The 19,880-nt window shown below is 39.8% G+C and overlaps 1 protein-coding gene across 8 annotated transcripts in view; it reads left to right on the top strand.

Annotated features, from left to right (window-relative positions):
- Positions 1–19,880, top strand: part of dlg3 (discs, large homolog 3 (Drosophila)) — a 292,322-nt gene that overhangs the window by 256,991 nt on the left and 15,451 nt on the right. For 7 of the 8 annotated variants that reach the window (XM_060927732.1, XM_060927734.1, XM_060927735.1 and 4 more), the window contains 8 exons: positions 7,177–7,353; positions 7,984–8,059; positions 8,593–8,695; positions 11,137–11,178; positions 16,797–16,847; positions 16,951–17,052; positions 17,156–17,328; positions 17,460–17,569. In XM_060927732.1, the coding sequence (XP_060783715.1) occupies positions 7,177–7,353; positions 7,984–8,059; positions 8,593–8,695; positions 11,137–11,178; positions 16,797–16,847; positions 16,951–17,052; positions 17,156–17,328; positions 17,460–17,569 (834 nt within the window). The remainder of the gene's footprint in view (positions 1–7,176; positions 7,354–7,983; positions 8,060–8,592; positions 8,696–11,136; positions 11,179–16,796; positions 16,848–16,950; positions 17,053–17,155; positions 17,329–17,459; positions 17,570–19,880) is intronic. The other variant, XM_060927733.1, reaches the window with a different exon arrangement.

Genomic DNA, 19,880 nt, shown 5'->3' on the forward strand with positions numbered 1-19,880 from the left:
GACTTCTCTGGACTCGGAGGCATCTTGGATGGACCAGCCTTTTTTTTTTTTTTGGAAGAAATGGATGCTGTGTGTTCCGGACCAAAGATGAAAAGGACCATCCAGACTGTTACCAGTAACAAGTCCAAAATCCTGTATCTGTCATGGTATGGGGTTGTCTATTCCCTTGGCAAAGCTAACTTACACTTCTGTGATGGTAACATTTAATGCAGAAGAGTACATTGAGGGGTGCGTGTGCAGTCAGGTCCATAAGTATTTGGACAGAGACATAACCACCACGTTCATGTATGCTTTTGCTCTGCTGTGGGGAGCAAATTGCTGGATTTTTATTTATTTCATCTGCTTATTCCTTTACTGTTCCCAACTTTTTTTTTTTTTCTCCTTGATCCCCTTGAGATTTAAGGCAAGTGAAAATTTTGCAATAAATGGTGTAGCATTTTAGCATGCATCAGTTCACTATTTGAAATATTTTTTAATCATATATTTAAGTTTTAGCTTTATGAAATTAATTTAATGAGACTGAAATTTCCATTATAGTCTCACAAACCCTGTGCAATACCACCATGAATCCTTATGTTCATGCTGCCTTAGAGAAGGATTACTGTAAATCAATACAAAGTTATGACCAATCACAGTGTCTTGCAAAAGTATTCATCCCCCTCGGTGTTTGTCTTGTTTTGTCGCATTACAAGCTGGAATTAAAATGGATTTTTGGAAGGTGAGCACCATTTGATTTACACAACATGCCTACCACTTTTAAAGGTGAAAATTGTTGTTTTACTGCGACAAACAGTAAGATGAAAAAAACAACTCTGGAGTGGGCATAGGTATTCACACACATCTCCCCTAAAAAAAAAAGTCAATACTTTTGTAGAGCCACCTTTTGCTACAATTACAGCTGCAAGTCTCTTGGGGGTATATCTCTATTAGCTTACCACATTTAGCCACTGGGATTTTTGCTTGTTCCTCAAGGCAAAACTGCTCCAACTCCTTCAAGTTATGCCACAGATTCTTAATTGGATTGAAGTTTGGGCTTTGACTAGGCCATTCCAAGACATTTAAATGTTTCCCTTTAAATCACTCCAGTGTAGCTTTAGCAGAATGTTTAGGGTCATTGTCCTGCTGGAACGTGAACCATCATCACAGTCTCAAACCTCTGGCTGACTCAAACAGGTTTTCCTCCAGAATTGCCCTGTGTTTAGTGCCATCCATCTTTCCTTCAGTCCTGACCAGCTTTCCTGTCCTTGCAGATGAAAAATGTCCCCACAGCATGATGTTGCCGCCACCACCATGCTTCGCTGTAGGGATGGTGTTCTCAGGATGTTGGGTTTGTGCCACACATGGCATTTCCCATGATGGCAATAAAGATCAATTTTAGTCTCGTTTGACCAGAGAATCTTCATGTGTTTGGGGAATCTGCCACATACTGTTGGGCAAACTCCTAAATGTATGTTCTTAAAGGACATGGGACATGGATTTTTTTCTGGGTATAATTATGTATAAAGGACATAAGAAATGCCATCTAAATCACTGCAGGGTGTCAAAAATGTGAAAATCATCACATTATTCAACTTTTTTTATACATCAGCGTAAAACAATGATTCGTTAATTAGCTAAGCGGTCACGTGACCTGTGACGTCACAAAAACTTTTCAAGGAGCCAGCGCTTGGGAATCTAATGTAAACAGGTTACCGAAATGGACACCATCGACAGTGACATTCCCGATGTTTCACAGAGATGTGAAGTTAGACCCTATCAATTCGAACCGATAGCTGGAAATTCACATGAACATAGATCTTGTCTTTACTCTGACGGGTCAGATGATTCTGAGAGTGAGAGTTCATTCAATCCCCATGAAACTGAAAGTGGTCGGCTCGATAACACATCCTGGTAAGTTAAAAACAATTCTGCTCAAAGGCTATTGATCTGTTCAAAGAAGTATTATTTTTGTATCATACATTGAAAGTTCATCATAGATCTAGCTAAAGTCCGTTGCAAGCTAGTTTTTTTTGCTGATATTTTTCGAGATTGATTGAGATACAATGCTTCCAGAGTCCGAGATGAAAACATTCAAAATGGCGAAACGAGTCAGAATTATGATAGTCAATAATTGATACACCCAAAATTATAATACTAATCCTTACCGCATGAGGCCCATGGTAAAACCACACTTCCAGGAGGGGCTGCCGTCTGCCTCCCAAGCCGGTCGAGAGCGCTCCTCGTCGGGCACGGCCAGGCGGGCGAATGCCCTGGTCCGTCCGCCATGTCTAAAAAATAATGGTACAACTCCGAGTGAAGGTATCAATGCGCTGTCGAAGCGCGCAGAAGGTGTTAGTACGCCTGTCATTATAGTGCGGACTTTCCATAGCATAGAAAATCGCCACGTTTCAATTTGTGTAACTGAACTTTGTTTCATGTCACTGGTCATATAAACCTATGTAAACAGGAAAAACGTGGAAGAGTTTGGTCGCATCTAACTACAGCCCCAAAAAATACCATTGGCCATGCTGAGCCTAGCTACATTGCTAACAGGAGTAACAGCGCGTCTGACTGACTGGGAGGTCGCAATACACCATGATGTTCAATGTACGTTAAACACTCTAAAAACGAAACAATTTTCTTGTCATCCAAGACACAAAAACTATTTTGTCGCATTCATCATCATCACGATTCACACTTCTCCATATTCATCTACCCGCTTGTGCTGTACCCGAAAGTTTTTGTGACGTATGATCACGTGACAGCGGCTCTTCCGGTTGTAAAGTATGCATATCGGAGCTCGAGCAGAAATGCCATATAATCATCACGAATATAACGATTTTGCTGAATTTAATAGATGATTTTGTATTTGTTGATGCAATTATTTCATATTTTTAATGGAAAGAAACTGATATAGCGTGCTTTTGTTTCATGTCCCATGTCCTTTAAGCAATGGCTCCCCCCCCCCCCCCCCCCCCCCTTCTTTCTGGCCACTCCTTCCATAAAGCCCCACTCTGAAGTGTATGGCTTAGTGGTCCTTTGGACAGATACTCCCATCTCCGTTGTGGATCTTTGCAGCTCCTTCAGTGTTCTTTGGTGTCTTTGTTGCATCTCTAGTTAATGCCCTCCTTGCCCGGTTTGTGAGTTTTGGTGGGCGGCTTTCTCTTGTCAGGTTTGTAGTGGTGCTATATTCTTTCCATTATAGCAAAATGGTGCTCTGTGGGATAGTCAAAGTTTTGGATTTATTTATTTATTTTAAATAACCCAACTCCGATCTGTACTTCACAACTTTTGTCTCTGACTTGTTTGGAGTGCTCCTTGGTTTTCATGTTGCTTGCTCAATCGTGTTGCAGAGTCAGGGTCCTTCCAGAACAGGTCGATTTTTATACAGACATCATGTGACACTTTGCACACAGGTGGATCTTAATCAACTAATTATGTGGCTTTATGAAGTGAATTGGTTGGACCAGCTCTTATTTAAGGGTTTTATATGAAAGGGGGTGAATATCTATGCACACTCAGGGCTCGACATTAATGCTTGTCCAGGGCTCTACATTAACTTTTCAAACCACTTGTCCTGTCGGGCAAGTTGAAAGGAAATTTACTTGTCCAAATGTGAAGTTGACTTGTCCGAAGAAATATTTGAGAAAAAAAAAAAAACTGTGTAACCCAACAATCTTTATTACCTCTGCCAAGGAGGTTATGTTTTCGGTAGCGTTGGTTGGTTTGTTTGTTTGTTCGTTTGTCTGTTAGCAACATTACGGAAAAAGTCATGAACAGATTGCTCTGAAATTTTTTTCCAGAGGTGTGACTGGGCACAAGTAACAATCCATTACATTTTGGTGGTGATCCGGATCACCTTCTGGATCCCGGATTTTTTTTTTAAAGGATTCTTGGCGGAGGTCTGCGCTCTGAGTGCTTTTCTAGTTGCATTTGTTTCTGAATTCACAACATATGCATAATCTCTATGAATCAAAAGTAATCAATACTTGATATACTGAGGCAAAAGTTCAAAAATATAGTAAAACAGACTGATACCATAATTCGCCAATTATTATGCTGAAGTTCAGAAGCAATATATTCCAATAGAGTAGAAATTATGAACATAAAATTTTAAGAACAAAATAACTATACTATGAGATCCAGAAACACTAACCATTATATATACACAGGTCAGTACTCTGCAGTTCAGTAACAAATATCACAAAAAGTAACATTATCATAAAATGTATGACTTGATGAGATATCATTAGTTTGAACAAAAGAAACAAATAACAATGCTACAAATAAAACCAACTGATAACAAAATTGACTGATTTAATACTGTAAATCACTGATTATTATACACTGAAATCTAGTTATCAAATAAGATAATATATCTTATGAAAACCTCCACACCTCTAGTGACTCACAAAGAAATCATTTCACCAGAATTACTTTAACACAAAAATCTATTCACTGCAGAAAAAAACTTGGACTCCATCAATCATTAATTTATTTATGAGAAATTGAAAACCAGAAAATTAAAATTATATATATTTTCATTTTTAAATTATTAATTTTGAATATATATCTTCCACTGATTAATTGTTGTCTAATTATTCAGTGTGGCTCCTGTATGGTATTTAATGGTCAAAAAAAGATAATTTCAAATAATCCATTTGATATGTAACCCAAATATCGGCATATTTTGGCACTTGTCCGATCGGACAAGTAACTGAGATGATGAACTTGTCCGACATACAGTATCACTTGTCCCGGACAACAGGGCTCGACATTAACGGTTGTCCGCTTGTCTGGGACAAGTGATACTGTATGTCGGACAAGTTCATCGTCTCAGTTACTTGTCCGATCGGACAAGTGCCAAAATATGCCGATATTCGGGTTACATATCAAATTTATCAGTTTATTCACATGATTTCTGAAGCATCTCACTCGACATATTGTTTTGATGAATCGCTGGATGTTTCTATTCAGAAAGAGCGATATGCACAATATTCCACTTGCGAAACCGGCCAATACCGCTTCGTGTATTTTGAGCTGAAAAGTAAACGGTCGTTTATGATTGGTTTTAATCATGTCATACACGTGGATTTGTTGACATTTCTGTTGGCGGGATCATTATTCAACTGTATATTTACGTTGAGTATGTGGTGATTTCCAAATCTTTGAATTGTTGTTGTTCATTATATAGCCGAGCGTGTGCTGGCGGGGAATGTGCGCCTGCATGCGTGTGGATTGACAGGGAGTGAGGTAGGAGTGGGGAAAGTTATCTATGAAATACCAAGCTGTCAAATGGCTGCTAATTAGGTTACCGGCTGTATTAATTAACTAAGTAGTAATGGGAGTTTAGGAATTTGAAACATAGGGCTCTATAATTTAGATATAATTATGGATTATTTGAAATTATCAATTTTTTTTTTTTTTTTACCATTAAATACCATAAAGGAGCCACACTGGATAATTAGACAACAATTAATCAGTGGCAGATATATATTCAAAGTTAATAATTTAAAAATGAAAATATATAATTTTAATTTTCTGGTTTTCAATTTCTCATAAATTAATGATCATTGGAGTCCAATTTTTTTTCTCCAGTGAATAGATTATCAGTTGTTTTTATTTGTAGCATTATTTGTTTCTCTTGTCCTAACTAGTGATATCAAGTCATAAATTTTATGATAATGTTACTTTTTGTGATATTTGTTACTGACCTGCAGAGTACTGATCTGTGTATATATAATGGTTAGTGTTTCTGGATCTCAGTTATTTTGTTCTTAAAATTTTATGTTCATAATTTCTACTCTATTGGAATATATTGCTTCTGAACTTCAGCATAATAATTGGTGAATTATGGTATCAGTCTGTTTTTACTATATTTTTGAACTTTTTTGCCTCAGTATATCAAGTATTGATTACTTTTGATTCATAGATATTATGCATATGTTGTGAATTCGGAAACAAATACAATATTGTTGGGTTACAAATAGTTTGTGGTCCCCCCCCTAAATATTTCTTCGGATAAGTCAACTTCACATTCGGACAAGTAAAGTTCCTTTCAACTTGCCTGACAGGACAAGTGGTTTCAAAAGTTAATGTAGAGCCCTGGCACTCCAGATTTTTTTTTTTTTTTTAAATCTTATTGTTTGTGTCACAATAAAACAATAATTTGCACCTTTTTGAAGTGGTAGGCATGTTGTGTAAAGCAAATGGTGCTAACCCCCCAAAAATCCATTTTCAGGACAAACACCAAGGGGGATGAATACTTTTGCAAGACATTGTATATCCAATGATATATGTTTGTCCTGACGAGCGTGGTCTCTTTCAGGATGACGAAGCCCCATTCAAAGGGAACGAGGGCTCACTGAATGAATTGATGAGGATGAAAATGATGCAAATCATAGGTTATGGTCTTTAGTCACAATATCTTAATTGGACACCAGCAGGAGATTTTGTACTGACATGTTGGGTCTTGTTCACACGTGGCATTAACATGTGCTCCAATCGTAAGTGGACAGCACTAAGTTAAGGTGTGAATGTGGCCCACTGTGTCAGAAATGAATTGTAATCTGATCACTCGGACCACTTTTCAGAGGTGGTTTGGGATTCATATGGCCACGTTTATAGTGTGAGCACACGTGTCTTCATGTGGTCCAGACAGTATTAAATGACTGCCTAATCGAATGCGTCATTTAAGCAGACCATACATGATTGAGAGCATTTTTGCCTATAAGCAAATGCAACAGAAGATTGAAGTAATGAGTGCCACCCATCCTCCAGTGTAAAGGATGCATGAAATCTGATTACAAGTGGTCACTGGAGACGCATTCAGAATGGCAGGTGTAAAAGGTTATGCATTTCGGCTGTTCGCTCAAGATGGATGTTAATATTGTGTGTGAAGAGGGTCTTGGGTAGCGCTCTCCATGACCACTTCCATAAAGAGTGCTTTTCATTCTTCCAGTACAGTTCAAGAGAGACTCTATGCTAAGGTGTACTGAAGCTGTTCTGACAGCTTGCACTGGCCCACCATCTTAGTAACACAGCTGATATTTACTTTGTCAACTACGTGTATATATTGAGTATATAAATTTTTGCCTGAAACGATAAGTAGTCATTAGAGCGTTCTTTTTCTTAATCACTGAGATGTAGAGATGACTGATCTACAGAGACACTGATTTCCTTCCACCTTTTGTGCAGGGCTCTGTTTGACTATGACCGCACCAGAGACAGCTGCCTACCCAGCCAGGGCCTGAGCTTCTCGTATGGAGATATTCTACATGTCATCAATGCCTCTGATGATGAGTGGTGGCAGGCACGACTCGTCACTTCCCATGGTGAAAGTGAACAGATAGGGGTCATTCCGAGCAAGAAAAGGTACTGCATTACTCATCACCCGTGACAAAAGATAACGGGTTAACTTGAAAGTAAGAAATGTGTTAAATTATTCTTATTGAATAAAGAAATGCAGCTGTATTTAATAACAAACAGTTCATTTAAGTAATAGTCTAATCCATTCCATTAATTTCCAACCTCTGGTTGGTTGTCGAGAGAGGGGGGTGGGAGAGAAGTAGAGCAGAGAGCTGAACGTCGGCAGTGCAGCTGCAATGTTGCTGCAACCAAATAACAAACCAAGAATGATCACGCATCAGACTGGTCAGTTAAATGTTGGTATAGGTAAAAATTTGGATTATGATCCTGCTCTGTAAAAGTTATAAAAACCCTAACCCTAGGTTGCTTTTCAGAGTACAGTATACTTTTATATAAAATGCTTCTCGTTTATGTTTCGTTTCCAGTCTAGTTCATGGAATAGGTAACAGTATCTACACAACAAATAGTATGTGCACACAGTAAACAAAGCCTGATGTTGGTACTCAGTCACTTATGGATAGCCTTTTAAAGGAAACCTTGGCATACCATTTGTTAAACCTCATGTTGAGAAGGCGGCATAATTATTTACCCGAACACCCGATGTGGGTGTGTTTTCCCCCTTATTTTTTATTACAGGGTGGAAAAGAAAGAGCGTGCTCGATTAAAAACGGTCAAGTTCCATGCTAGGACAGGCATGATTGAGTCCAATAGGGTAAGTGTGATTTTTGAAAAGCACTCCCTTCTTCCCCTCTCCATCCTATCATCCTGTGTAAACTACCTTCTAGATGATCCACCTAATTCTGCGTATGGGAACACACACCTGCTTACTATAGTCAAAGAATAGCAGGCTGCTCATGTGTCACTGGGTGTGTAGAGATGGACAGATCTATGCACATGCATACACTTAATACAGAAATTCCATCATACTCTGTGATGGTGAGACATCTAAACATTTTGGTTTGGTCTAATGATTTTGCATTCATTGTTTGCTGGACCTTTTATTAGATTCAGATCATGTATTCCTCTTATTTAAAAAAAAAAATTACTTCTGGATTTTTTTTCCACTTGTACTCATTCATTGCCCATGATGAATGCCTCTGATACATTACCTTCCATCAGTTGTTTGATTTTTTTTTTTTGCATGCTTGTGTTTGCTAGCTGTGGGTGTGCTGTTGAGTGTATTGAAATCCATTTGTTCTGTTTTTCATCTCTCATTTCCACTCCCCTCATGTGATCACCTCCCAGCAGCCAGTCAAAGTAAAGCGCAAAAAAAGCTTCAACCTGTCACGCAAGTTCCCGTTTTACAAGAGCAAGGAGAATATTGTTCAGGAGTTGGTGGAGTCTGAACGTGAGTATAAGTGTGTGTGCGCGCGTGCGGGGGTTTAAGGGCTCTAATGCGTACTGTCGTTCATGCTTTATCCTCCTTCATGCTTACCTCTGGGACAGCATGCGACTGGCTTTTGGTGCTTCATCATACCTTTTTAAGTCCTTCCCAAGAGACAGCAGAACCAATCAGGATAGTGTTCTCTGGCCTCTTTGTGCTCTGAGTGAGGTCTCGGATGTCTGGTGCTCACTGGTGTAGAGATGCACTAATACCCCTGTGCTGTGCTTTACCTAGTCCTATTCATTTGCCTTCAATATCTGTAAATGTTTAATGCTTAAATCGATATTCTACATGGGTACACTGTAGACTAGTCAGTGCAACTTTTGTTGCCGTGTACAGGAAGAACAGACCCAGAGCACAGCCGGTTTGTGTTGGTCTCCCTCCATCCCCAGAGAGCACTACACCCCTTCTCTCAGCCTCTCACTAACATCTATTTCTTCCTGTCTGCTCTCTTCTTCTCTTTGTTTGTTTTTTTCACCTTTCGGGACACTCAGGACTTCCCAGGGTTAAGCGATGACTTTTATGGATCAAAGAGTTTGAGTAAGTGTGTGGTTATACTTATCAAGCAGCTGCCCCTTGAGCTCAGAATGGCTGTACCACACACACACGTGCGCGCACACAGCTCTCTCTCTCTCTCTCTCTCTCTCTCTCTCTCTCTAGCCCCCATCACCCAATTAAAATATGATAAATATTAAGATGAGAGTTGGTTATAATATGAGTGACTGTTTCAGAACATTAGAAGCAGCACTACATTTGTATTTGCTTAAGAACGCAAACATCTGTAGCGGAAACAAAGAAAATAAGTTGGTTTCTATAGACATACGCTGGATGAGTAAATGAAGAACCTAGGATCTTAAACATTCAGACATGGACTAACACACAAATGATATTCAGCAAAATTGACTGCGCTAATGTGAAATTTCCCCCCAAAAAATGTTTGCAGTATGGACAATAAAGTTTGTCTCCATGGGGAATTTAATACTTTATTAATTGTATTGAAGCATGGATAGCGTTTATAGTGAATCCTTGGTATTGAGTCATGGCTAGTGCACAAGATTCAGTGTGAACTGGTGTTTGTGAAAGACGTAGGCCAGATAACAGTAAGTTAACCTTTTTTTGTTTTCCTTGATTCTCACACCCAGGCTAGTAAGTCAAGAAAAGTGAGTTGAAATACTGTTATTGATCTTCGTCGATCAAAGTTGTAGTTTGGCACATCTTGCTTTGGTTTCCTATAAAAAAATAAAAAGCTAAGTACAAATCAAGTCACTGAGTGCGTTTACATGCACATAGAGAAAATCGAATTTCTGCCGTAGCTTGACTGAAATCGAAGTTCTAAATTCAATGGATACACCTTAGCTCGGCTGAAATCGAAACGAACTGGATTTCTCTTAATCGAGCTACGCGACCTAGATTATGCGATTGTAGCCGAGCTACTTGGTGCATCGGAAGTGACGAGTGACGAGACCACAAGCGGGAAACACAACAGCCTCGGTCGGCATGACAACAGTAGTAGTAGCAAGCAGCAGAAGAGGTCAGGAGGAACAAGGAGACAAAAAACAAAAACAATTGAACTTTTTGTGTGTTTATTAAGACACAAGTTAAATTGTAAGCAAAAAATGGACTTGAGAAAAAAATACAATTGTGCAAAATAAGTTGTCTTACAAAACCGTGGTCTGCGCAGGACAGTTTGTAGCCAACAGGTGGCAATGACATGTGGTGTGAATGTAAAGTGGAAAATCACTCCTCTTCTTCATGACGACAACCGGAAGTGTACCAACACGATGGGGCGTCTAGCGCCACCTGTGGCTCGGGTGCACAATGTACCTCACACAATAGCTCGATTTCCTTGTGTGCATGTAGGATTGGATTTCTCTGGCACCCTGCTGGGACCCTTAGCTCGATTACCGACAGCAGCTCGATTTGGATGTGCATGTAAACGCACTGAGTGACTTGTATATGAGATTACAATTGGTGTTAAACAAGCTGTTAAAACCTGTAGTTGCTATCTTGCAAATGTGATGTGTCACCACCTTCTGATTCTAGTGAGAAACTGAATACCAGGGTGTTTACTTTGGCATGATTAGTAGTATCAGTTTCTGGTCTAGTAACACAGACATGGCTATAGGAAACCTGAGTGGAGGTCATTTGGGACATTACAGGAGGAAGTACTTAAATTCCACTTCCTACCTCTTTTTTTATTTATTTATCCCCCCCCCCCCCCCCCCCCCCCCCATCAAGAAACTGCTAGACATCTATGTGTAAGACTTGCTTTCCTTTTATTTCTGCTCTCTATTTCCTTTCTTTAATATAATGGTGAGATGACTTTTAAACAAGTTTGTATGTACGTTATACTAATTTTAAAGCTGTTCACATGATGATTTGGAAACTTTCCATTCTTTCTGCAGAGTGCTTGACCTCTAATACCAGTGACAGTGAGAGCAGCTCCAGTAAGTGACTTGAAAAGCCCACTGTTGTATGAACAACCATCATTATTAAAATTTAATATTCAGTGCATTTCAGTATTTTGCTTTATTGTAATAATCATTTAACTTGGGTATTGTCATGGGTTTAGTGCTTTAAAAAGTCTTTGTTCATGCCAGATTGCTGAAAAACCTGATTCCTTTCATTTTACTCTGTCAAGGAAGCCTTTATTACCCCCCCCCCCCCCCCCCCCCACACACACACACACACACACACACACACACACACACACGCGCGCACACAAAAAAAAAAAGCGCGCAAGTTTTTTCAACTATAGGTACCGGTACTTGGATGTTAAAATACAAATAAATAGCCCAAATACCCACACATGTGCCTATATGAAAACATTTTGTAGACTTCTCATGTCTATATAGTGTAAAAAATATATATTTTTTTAAATCACTATTTAGGTAGACAGTGAAAGTATCATGGGTTTTAAACCTGTTTAGTGCTCATGGGGATTAGTGGCGCCCCTTATTGTATAGCTTTAGTGTAACTTTTTTTTTTTTCTACAAAATGTAGGTTTCAAGAATGATTGATTGCGTTTACAATTCATATTTTGACGCCTACACTGGAGAGAATAATAGCACTGAATCCTTTCCTGTAATGTTTAACAAGGATGGGGACACTTGGAGCAGGATCATGCACAGTTCAAATCTGGTGACTGAGTAACCTCGAGTTTGTGCACCTTGTAACCATTTTTGTGTTGAATTTGGAAGCATGTTTGGCTCAGTTTTTTTTTTTAAATCTCCATCTATGACCAAGTCTGAAAGAGGTGTCAGGATGCTCATTGGTACAATTTGTGATGGTTACAGATGTGAAACTTGTTGTTATGGCACCAATTGTACTTAATGGTATTTTTCACTGCTTTTACATGCGCGCGTATGCAACACCAGTCAAAAGTTTGGACACACCAACTCATTCATATTTTCTACATTTTGTAAAACAGTACTGAAAACATCAAAACTATGAAATAACATGGAACAGATATGGAATTTGTTAAACAAAATGTTCCATATTTTAGATTCTTCAAAGTAGCCACCGTTTACCTTGACACTTTGCTCACTCTCTCTTGGCATTATCTTAACCAGCTTCATGAGGTAGTCACCTGGAATGCTTTTCAGTTAACGGGTGTGCCTTGTCAAAATTTAATTAGTGGAATTTCCCGCCACCTTCATGTATTTGAGATCAACAAAGTAAATAATAAAAATAGTCAATGGCTTTGTTCCACAACTGTGGTAATCTGTCAAGAATCACTCAACTAAGTAAACAGTCCATCTTTAAGACATAAGTCTCTGTTAATTAATAAAAATAAAGAAAAAACATTGAATTAGGCGTGTCCAAACTTGTGCGCGTGCGCACACATACATGCCTTGATTTTGGCCCATTTCCACCCACCAGCCAGCTCTCCCTTATATGATATGATGGTGAAAAAACAGGGAGGGTTGAGGGCTAACATACGCTTCCTCCAAGACATGCAAAGATAACCAGCCACATCTTTTCGAACTGTTTCTTATGCAGCATCATGGGGCAGCTTAACACTCTCTTAAACTGCTGTCTAGCCTGACGTACATTATTTCAGAAACATCCTTGATTTGTCATGTTGATGTGATTAACATCCCTCCCTCATAGAGAGCAAGGGCATGCTTGTTCTGTCTTGGGCTGTTAGCCACAGATGGATTTGGCATAACTGGGATTTGAACTTGCAGACGTTTTTCTATTGCGACACTTGGGATTGCCTTTTTATTATTTATTTTTTTTAAATGAAGGGTGCCAACAATAAGGGCACTGTATTTATATTTGGCCATTATTAGTGAACACTCGATCTACTTGTGTATTTCAAATGGGGAGAAAACATTAGTTTTTCAGAAGACTTGGGTCAAGTCTTAGCTGTCACACTCAGAACTACAGGGTTTTTTGCATAAGAGTAAGCCAAATCCTTCCTACAGCCCTGATTCCAAAAACAGGTGGGACGATGTGCAAAATGTAAATTTAAAAAAATGTGATTTTTGAAAATAATTTTTAACCTATATACAGTTGAATATAATATAAAGATAAGATATTTAATGTTCAAACACAATTTTTTTTGTGTGTGTGTAAATGCACTCATTCTGAAATTGATGTCTGCAACATGTTCCAAAAAAGTTGGGACGGGGACAGCAAAAGACTGGGAAAGTTTTGGAATGCACAAAAAACACTTGTTTGGATCATTGTGCTTGTAAACAGGTTAATGTTTTTTGGTTTTTTTTGGGGGGGGCTCAGTCATTCACAAGCAAGGATGGGGCATGAGTAAAAACTGCATGACCAAATAGTCTAACAGTTGCAAGGAATTTAGGGATTTCACCATCTACAATCAATATTCATAGAATCCAGAGAAATCTCTGCGCGCAAGGCTGAACCAACATTGAGTGCCTTTTGACCTTATATCCTTCAGGTGGCACTACATTTAAATAAATAAAATAAACATGACTCGATCGTACAGTGGGGCAAAAAAGTATTTAGTCAGCCACCAATTGTGCAAGTTCTCCCACTTAAAAAGATGAGAGGCCTGTAATTTTCATCATAGGTACACTTCAACTATGAGAGACAGAATGGGGGGAAAGAATCCAGGAAATCACATTGTTGGATTTTTAATGAATTAATTGGTAAATTCCTCAGTAAAATAAGTATTTGGTCACCTACAAACAAGCAAGATTTCTGGCTCTCACAGACCTGTAACAACTTCAAGAGGCTCCTCTGTCCTCCACTCGTTACCTGTATTAATGGCACCTGTTTGAACTCGTTATCAGTATAAAAGACACCTGTCCACAACCTCAAACAGTCACACTCCAAACTCCACTATGGCCAAGACCAAAGAGCTGTCAAAGGACACCAGAAACAAAATTGTAGACCTGCACCAGGCTGGGAAGACTGAATCTGCAATAGGTAAGCAGCTTGGTGTGAAGAAATCAACTGTGGGAGCAATTATTAGAAAATGGAAGACGTACAAGACCACTGATAATCTCCCTCGATCTGGGGCTCCACGCAAGATCTCACCCCGTGGGGTCAAAATGATCACAAGAACGGTGAGCAAAAATCCCAGAACCACACGGGGGGACCTAGTGAATGACCTGCAGAGAGCTGGGACCAAAGTAACAAAGGGTACCATCAGTAACACACTACGCCGCCAGGGACTCAAATCCTGCAGTGCCAGACGTGTCCCCCTGCTTAAGCCAGTACATGTCCAGGCCTGTCTGAAGTTTGCTAGAGAGCATTTGGATGATCCAGAAGAGGATTGGGAGAATGTCCGATGAAACCAAAATAGAACTTTTTGGTAAAAACTCAACTTGTCGTGTTTGGAGGAGAAAGAATGCTGAGTTGCATCCAAAGAACACCATACCTACTGTGAAGCATGGGGGTGGAAACATCATGCTTTGGGGCTGTTTTTCTGCAAAGGGACCAGGACGACTGATCCGTGTAAAGGAAAGAATGAATGGGGCCATGTATCGTGAGATTTTGAGTGAAAACCTCCTTCCATCAGCAAGGGCATTGAAGATGAAACATGGCTGGGTCTTTCAGCATGGCAATGATCCCTAACACACCACCCGAGCAACGAAGGCGTGGCTTTGTAAGAAGCATTTCAAGGTCCTGGAGTGGCCTAGCCAGTCTCCAGATCTCAACCCCATAGAAAATCTTTGGAGGGAGTTGAAAGTCCATGTTGCCCAGCGACAGCCCCAAAACATCACTGCTCTAGAGGAGATCTGCATGGAGGAATGGGCCAAAATACCAGCAACAGTGTGTGAAAACCTTGTGAAGACTTACAGAAAACGTTTGACCTCGGTCATTGCCAACAAAGGGTATATAACAAAGTATTGAGATGAACTTTTGTTATTGACCAAATACTTATTTTCCACCATAATTTGCAAATAAATTCTTTAAAAATCAGACAATGTGATTTTCTGGATTTTTTTTTTTCTCATTTTATCTCTCATAGTTGAGGTATACCTATGATGAAAATTACAGGCCTCTCTCATCTTTTTAAGTGGGAGAACTTGCACAATTGGTGACTGACTAAATACTTTTTTGCCCCACTGTATAAAGGATCTTACTACATGGGCTCAGGAACATTCTGGAAAACCACTGTCGGTAAATACAGTTCACCACTGCATCTTCTCAACTACCATGCAAAGTGAAAGCCATATCTCCAGAAATGCTGCTGAATTCTGTGGGCCTGAGCTCATCTGAGATGGACTGATTGAAAGTGGGAAAAGTGTGCTGTGGTCTGACAAGTCCATATTTCAAATTGTTTTTGGAAATCATGGACGTTGTGTCCTCTGGACCTAAAGAGAAAAAGGACCGTCCAGCTTCTTATCAGCAAAAAGTTCAAAAGTCAGCGTCTGTGATGGTATGGGGTGTGTTACTGCCCATGGCATGGGTAATTTGCATATCTGTTAAGTCACCATTTAATGCTGAAAGGTACATACAGGTTTTGGAGCAATATATGCTGCCATCCAGATGTCTCTTTCAAGGACATCTGTACTTATTCCAGCAAGGCAATGCCATTCCATATTCTGCACCTGTTTACAACAGTGTGGCTTCAAAATAAGTGTGGGTGCTAAACTGGCCTGCTTACCTCCCATTGAAAATGTGTGGCGTATTATGAAGCGAAAATGACAGAGACCTTGGACTGTTGAGCAAATGAAGTTGTAGATCAACCAAGAATGGGAAAGGGTTTCATATTCAAAACTTCAGCAGTTAGAGTCCTCGGTTCCCAAAAGCTTACTGTTGCCCCTTTTCCACCAAAGCAGTTCCAGGGCTGGTTCGGGGCCAGTGCTTAGTTTGGAACCGGTTTTTCCTGTTTCCACTGACAAAGAACTGGCTCTGGGCCAGAAAAACCGGTTCCAGGCTAGCACCAACTCTCTGCTGGGCCAGAGGAAAGAACTGCTTATGTCAGCGGGGGGCGGAGTTGTTAAGACCGACAACAATAACAAGACCGCGAAAGATCACCATTTTTAAGTGCCGAGAAGCAGCAGCTGTACAAACATGAAGTCATCCATTATTATTCTTGTTGTTGCTGCTTCTTCCGTGTTGTTTTTGCTTTGATATTCGCGCCAATGTTTATGTAAACGTAGCGCTGTAACTGACGTATACAGCGACGTAATGACGTGGCTCCGCTTAGCACTGCGAGCTATGGAAAAGCAAACTGGTTCTCAGCTGGCTCGCAAGTTGAACGAGTTGTGAACCAGCACCAGCCCTGGAACTGATTTGGTGGAAAAGGGGTATGTGTGGTGTTAAAAGGTGACACAATACAGTGGTAAACGTGCCCCTGTCCCAGTTGTTTTTTGTTTGTTTTTTTGGAAGATATTGCAGGCATCAAATTCAGGATGGGTGTATATTTACCCAAAAAAAAAAAAAGTTTCAGTTTGAACATTTAAACATTAATTTGACTGCAAGTCAAAGGATTTACAAATCATTGCATTCTGTTTTTATTCACAATTTTGCACAGCATCCCAACTTTTTTGGAATTGGGGTTGTATTATTGTACTTTTTTTTTTTTTTTTGTTAATTTTTAACTACTTTTTTTTTTTTTTTTTTAATCATATAGAAGGGCAAGAGGACACAATTTTATCCTATGAACCAGTGACTCGACAGGAGAGTGAGTATTCAGTTTTGGAAACAATCTGTGCAGGTCTAATCTTTACACTGGAAAAAAAAATTACCTTGAGTATCACATTTCATCTTCATTCCTGCTCTTATAGTTCATTACACAAGGCCTGTGATCATCTTGGGTCCAATGAAGGACAGGATAAATGATGACTTGATCTCAGAGTTTCCCCATAAATTTGGATCCTGTGTTCCACGTAAGTGTGACAAAATCAGACAGTGCATCAGCAAAGGTTCCTTTAGTCTGTGTTTTTTGCACAAATGTATTCATGGAATAAACCATAAGCATTCCCCCCCCAGATACAACTCGTCCACGGAGAGAGAATGAGATGGATGGGCAGGATTACCACTTTGTGGCTTCAAGAGAGCAGATGGAGAAAGACATTCAGGACAACAAGTTCATTGAAGCAGGCCAGTTCAATGAGAATCTCTACGGAACCAGTATTCTGTCAGTTCGGGCAGTGGCTGAGAGGGTTTGTAATGGCTTGCATATGCTAATGTAAACCTTGCACAGCACCTTAACCTGCTCCTTTAACAAATTCTGTTGTTAAATTTCATTTAACAGGAGTGTGGAAGACCCATGCATTTTCTGTCTGTGTTATAGGGGAAGCATTGTATCTTGGATGTGTCTGGGAACGCCATAAAGAGACTCCAACAAGCACAGCTCTATCCTATTTCCATTTTCATCAAACCAAAATCCATTGACGCTCTAATGTAAGTTTTAAACTTTTATCTCAGCTTGGGTGTGAAATAAATTAAGATGTTTAATACGCCCCTCTGCCTTAAAGCGTACCAGTCAAAAGTTTGGACACACCCTGCTCATTTATAGGTTTTTCTGTATTTTGACTATTTTCTACATTTGTAGAATAATATTGAAGATGTCAAAATTATGAAACAACATATGGAAGATAGAATTATCTGGTAAATAAGTGTTAAACAAAATGTTTCATATTGTAGATTCTTCAAAGTAGCCATTGTTTACCTTGATGCTTCGTACAGTATTGGCATTATCTAAACCAGCTTCATGAGGTAGTCACTTGGAATGCCCTTTAATTAACAGGTGTTCCTCGTCAAAAGTTAATTAGTGCAATTTCTTGCGTTCTTAATGCATTTGAGATGAAACAGTAAATAATAAACATGCAGTAAATTCATATTTGATCTTTATTCCTATTCCACAACTGTAGTAATCCATATGTCAAGAACCGCTTGACGAAGTAAAGAGAAACGACATCCATCGTTACTTTTAATACATGAAGTGACTTTTAATTAATAAAAATAAAGAAAAAGGATTGAATTAGCAGTGTCCAGTTTTGTCTGGTACTATATGTGCGGCACGGTGGTGTAGTGGTTAGCACGGTCGCCTTACAGCAAGAAGGTCCGGGTTCGAGCCCAGCAGCCGGTGAGGGCCTTTCTGTGCGGAGTTTGCATGTTCTCCCCGTGTCTGTGTGGGTTTCCTCTGGGTGCTCCGGTTTCCCCCACAGTCCAAAGACGTGGTTAGGTTAATATGGGACGGCCTTGGGCTGAGGTGCCCTTGAGCGAGGCACCTAACTCCCAACTGCTCCCCGGGCGCTGTTAGCATGGCTGCCCACTGCTCTGGGTATGTGTGCGCGCTCATTGCTCGTGTGTGTTCACTGCTTCAGATGGGTTAAATGCAGAGAGGAAATTTCACAAGTGTGCGATGATTAAAGTTGTGCTTTCTTTCTTCTTTCTTTCTTCTTCTATGTGACGGTACTTAAAGCCAAACAAAACCCAAAAATAAATGCCATTTGCTGATCACAGCAAGTACCTTGATGTGCCCTCTGCACTTTTAAATTAAAAATGAAACTTTAACAATTTATCCATTTTAAAAGTTATGAAATTGCTAAAAATAGGCTTACCTGGATGCGGACATTTTGTGCTGAAACCGGATTTCTGCCTGTGACATATCCAGATCACTAGTTTAGTTAAGGCAAACAGATCGCTGTTTACGTTAGTAACACAGCACCCTCAAGTAAAGGCTTCTAATACTTAAAAAAAAAAAAATCGCTGGGTGCTGGAGGCTCTCGCTCTCTGTTTTCTCAGTGCTTCAGATGGGTTGAATACAGCACCGTGAAATTCTTTCTGTAATGTCTGTGTGACAGACTTCTAATTCAAAAAATCTAATCATAAATTTTCTGTACCATGTGGTTTTATTTATTTATTTTCTTAATTTATTTTTTTTTTAAACTGACAGCAAAATACACGATTCATCCACTGAGCTCTCTATAAAATCTGGAGCACTCATGGGCTCGTCAGAATGAAGCCAGCTGGCCACCATCTTGCCACTCCCATCGTGGAGCGGAACAGTCATTTAGACTACTGGAAGCTACGCGAAATTGGACAAGTTATTTATGTAGTTGAGAGAAATTAGAAGAAAAATCCCTTCATGTGCAGCAGTACAAATCATCAGATCAGAGGTTGTGGACGGACATTTCAGGTGTGTGTGTACACGTGATATATATGAGGGGGAAGATATACAGGTAGTTGTCGACTTATGACCTATGCGACTTACGACCGATCGACTTTACGACCGTCTGGTTATGACTGGCAAGTGTTTCCTAGCTGAGCGTACGACAGTTTCCGCCCCAGCTCCCGGCAGCGCCCAGCATCCAGCCAGTGTTGCCAGATACTGCTGATGGTTTCCAGCCCAAAATATGTTCAGAACCTGCCAAAATGCACTTAAAACTGCCCAATCTGGCAACACTGCATCCAGCCTCTTCTATTATGTGTGCAGTGTTTCGCTGGACAAACAGCGAGCGAGCTACAGCGCGCGTGCGGCTTAACCGGATCTTGTGCTATAACGTGCGCAGCTGGTAATCAAAGTAACTTTCACTTTTCTGTTCTGTTACACTGTTCCGTGTCCAATGTCCAAATTGAAAAGTTAGTTTTCAACTGTTCAGCTAGGAAAAAAAAAGTAATTAAAACGATTGTGTAATGATGTGTTTGCAATTTATTTATAATCAAAAACTGATACAGGTGGATGAAAGAGTGATAGTGTGATAAAGTA

Source organism: Neoarius graeffei, chromosome 8 (genome assembly GCF_027579695.1).
Source record: "Neoarius graeffei isolate fNeoGra1 chromosome 8, fNeoGra1.pri, whole genome shotgun sequence".
In the NCBI taxonomy this organism is placed as follows: Eukaryota; Metazoa; Chordata; class Actinopteri; order Siluriformes; family Ariidae; genus Neoarius; species Neoarius graeffei.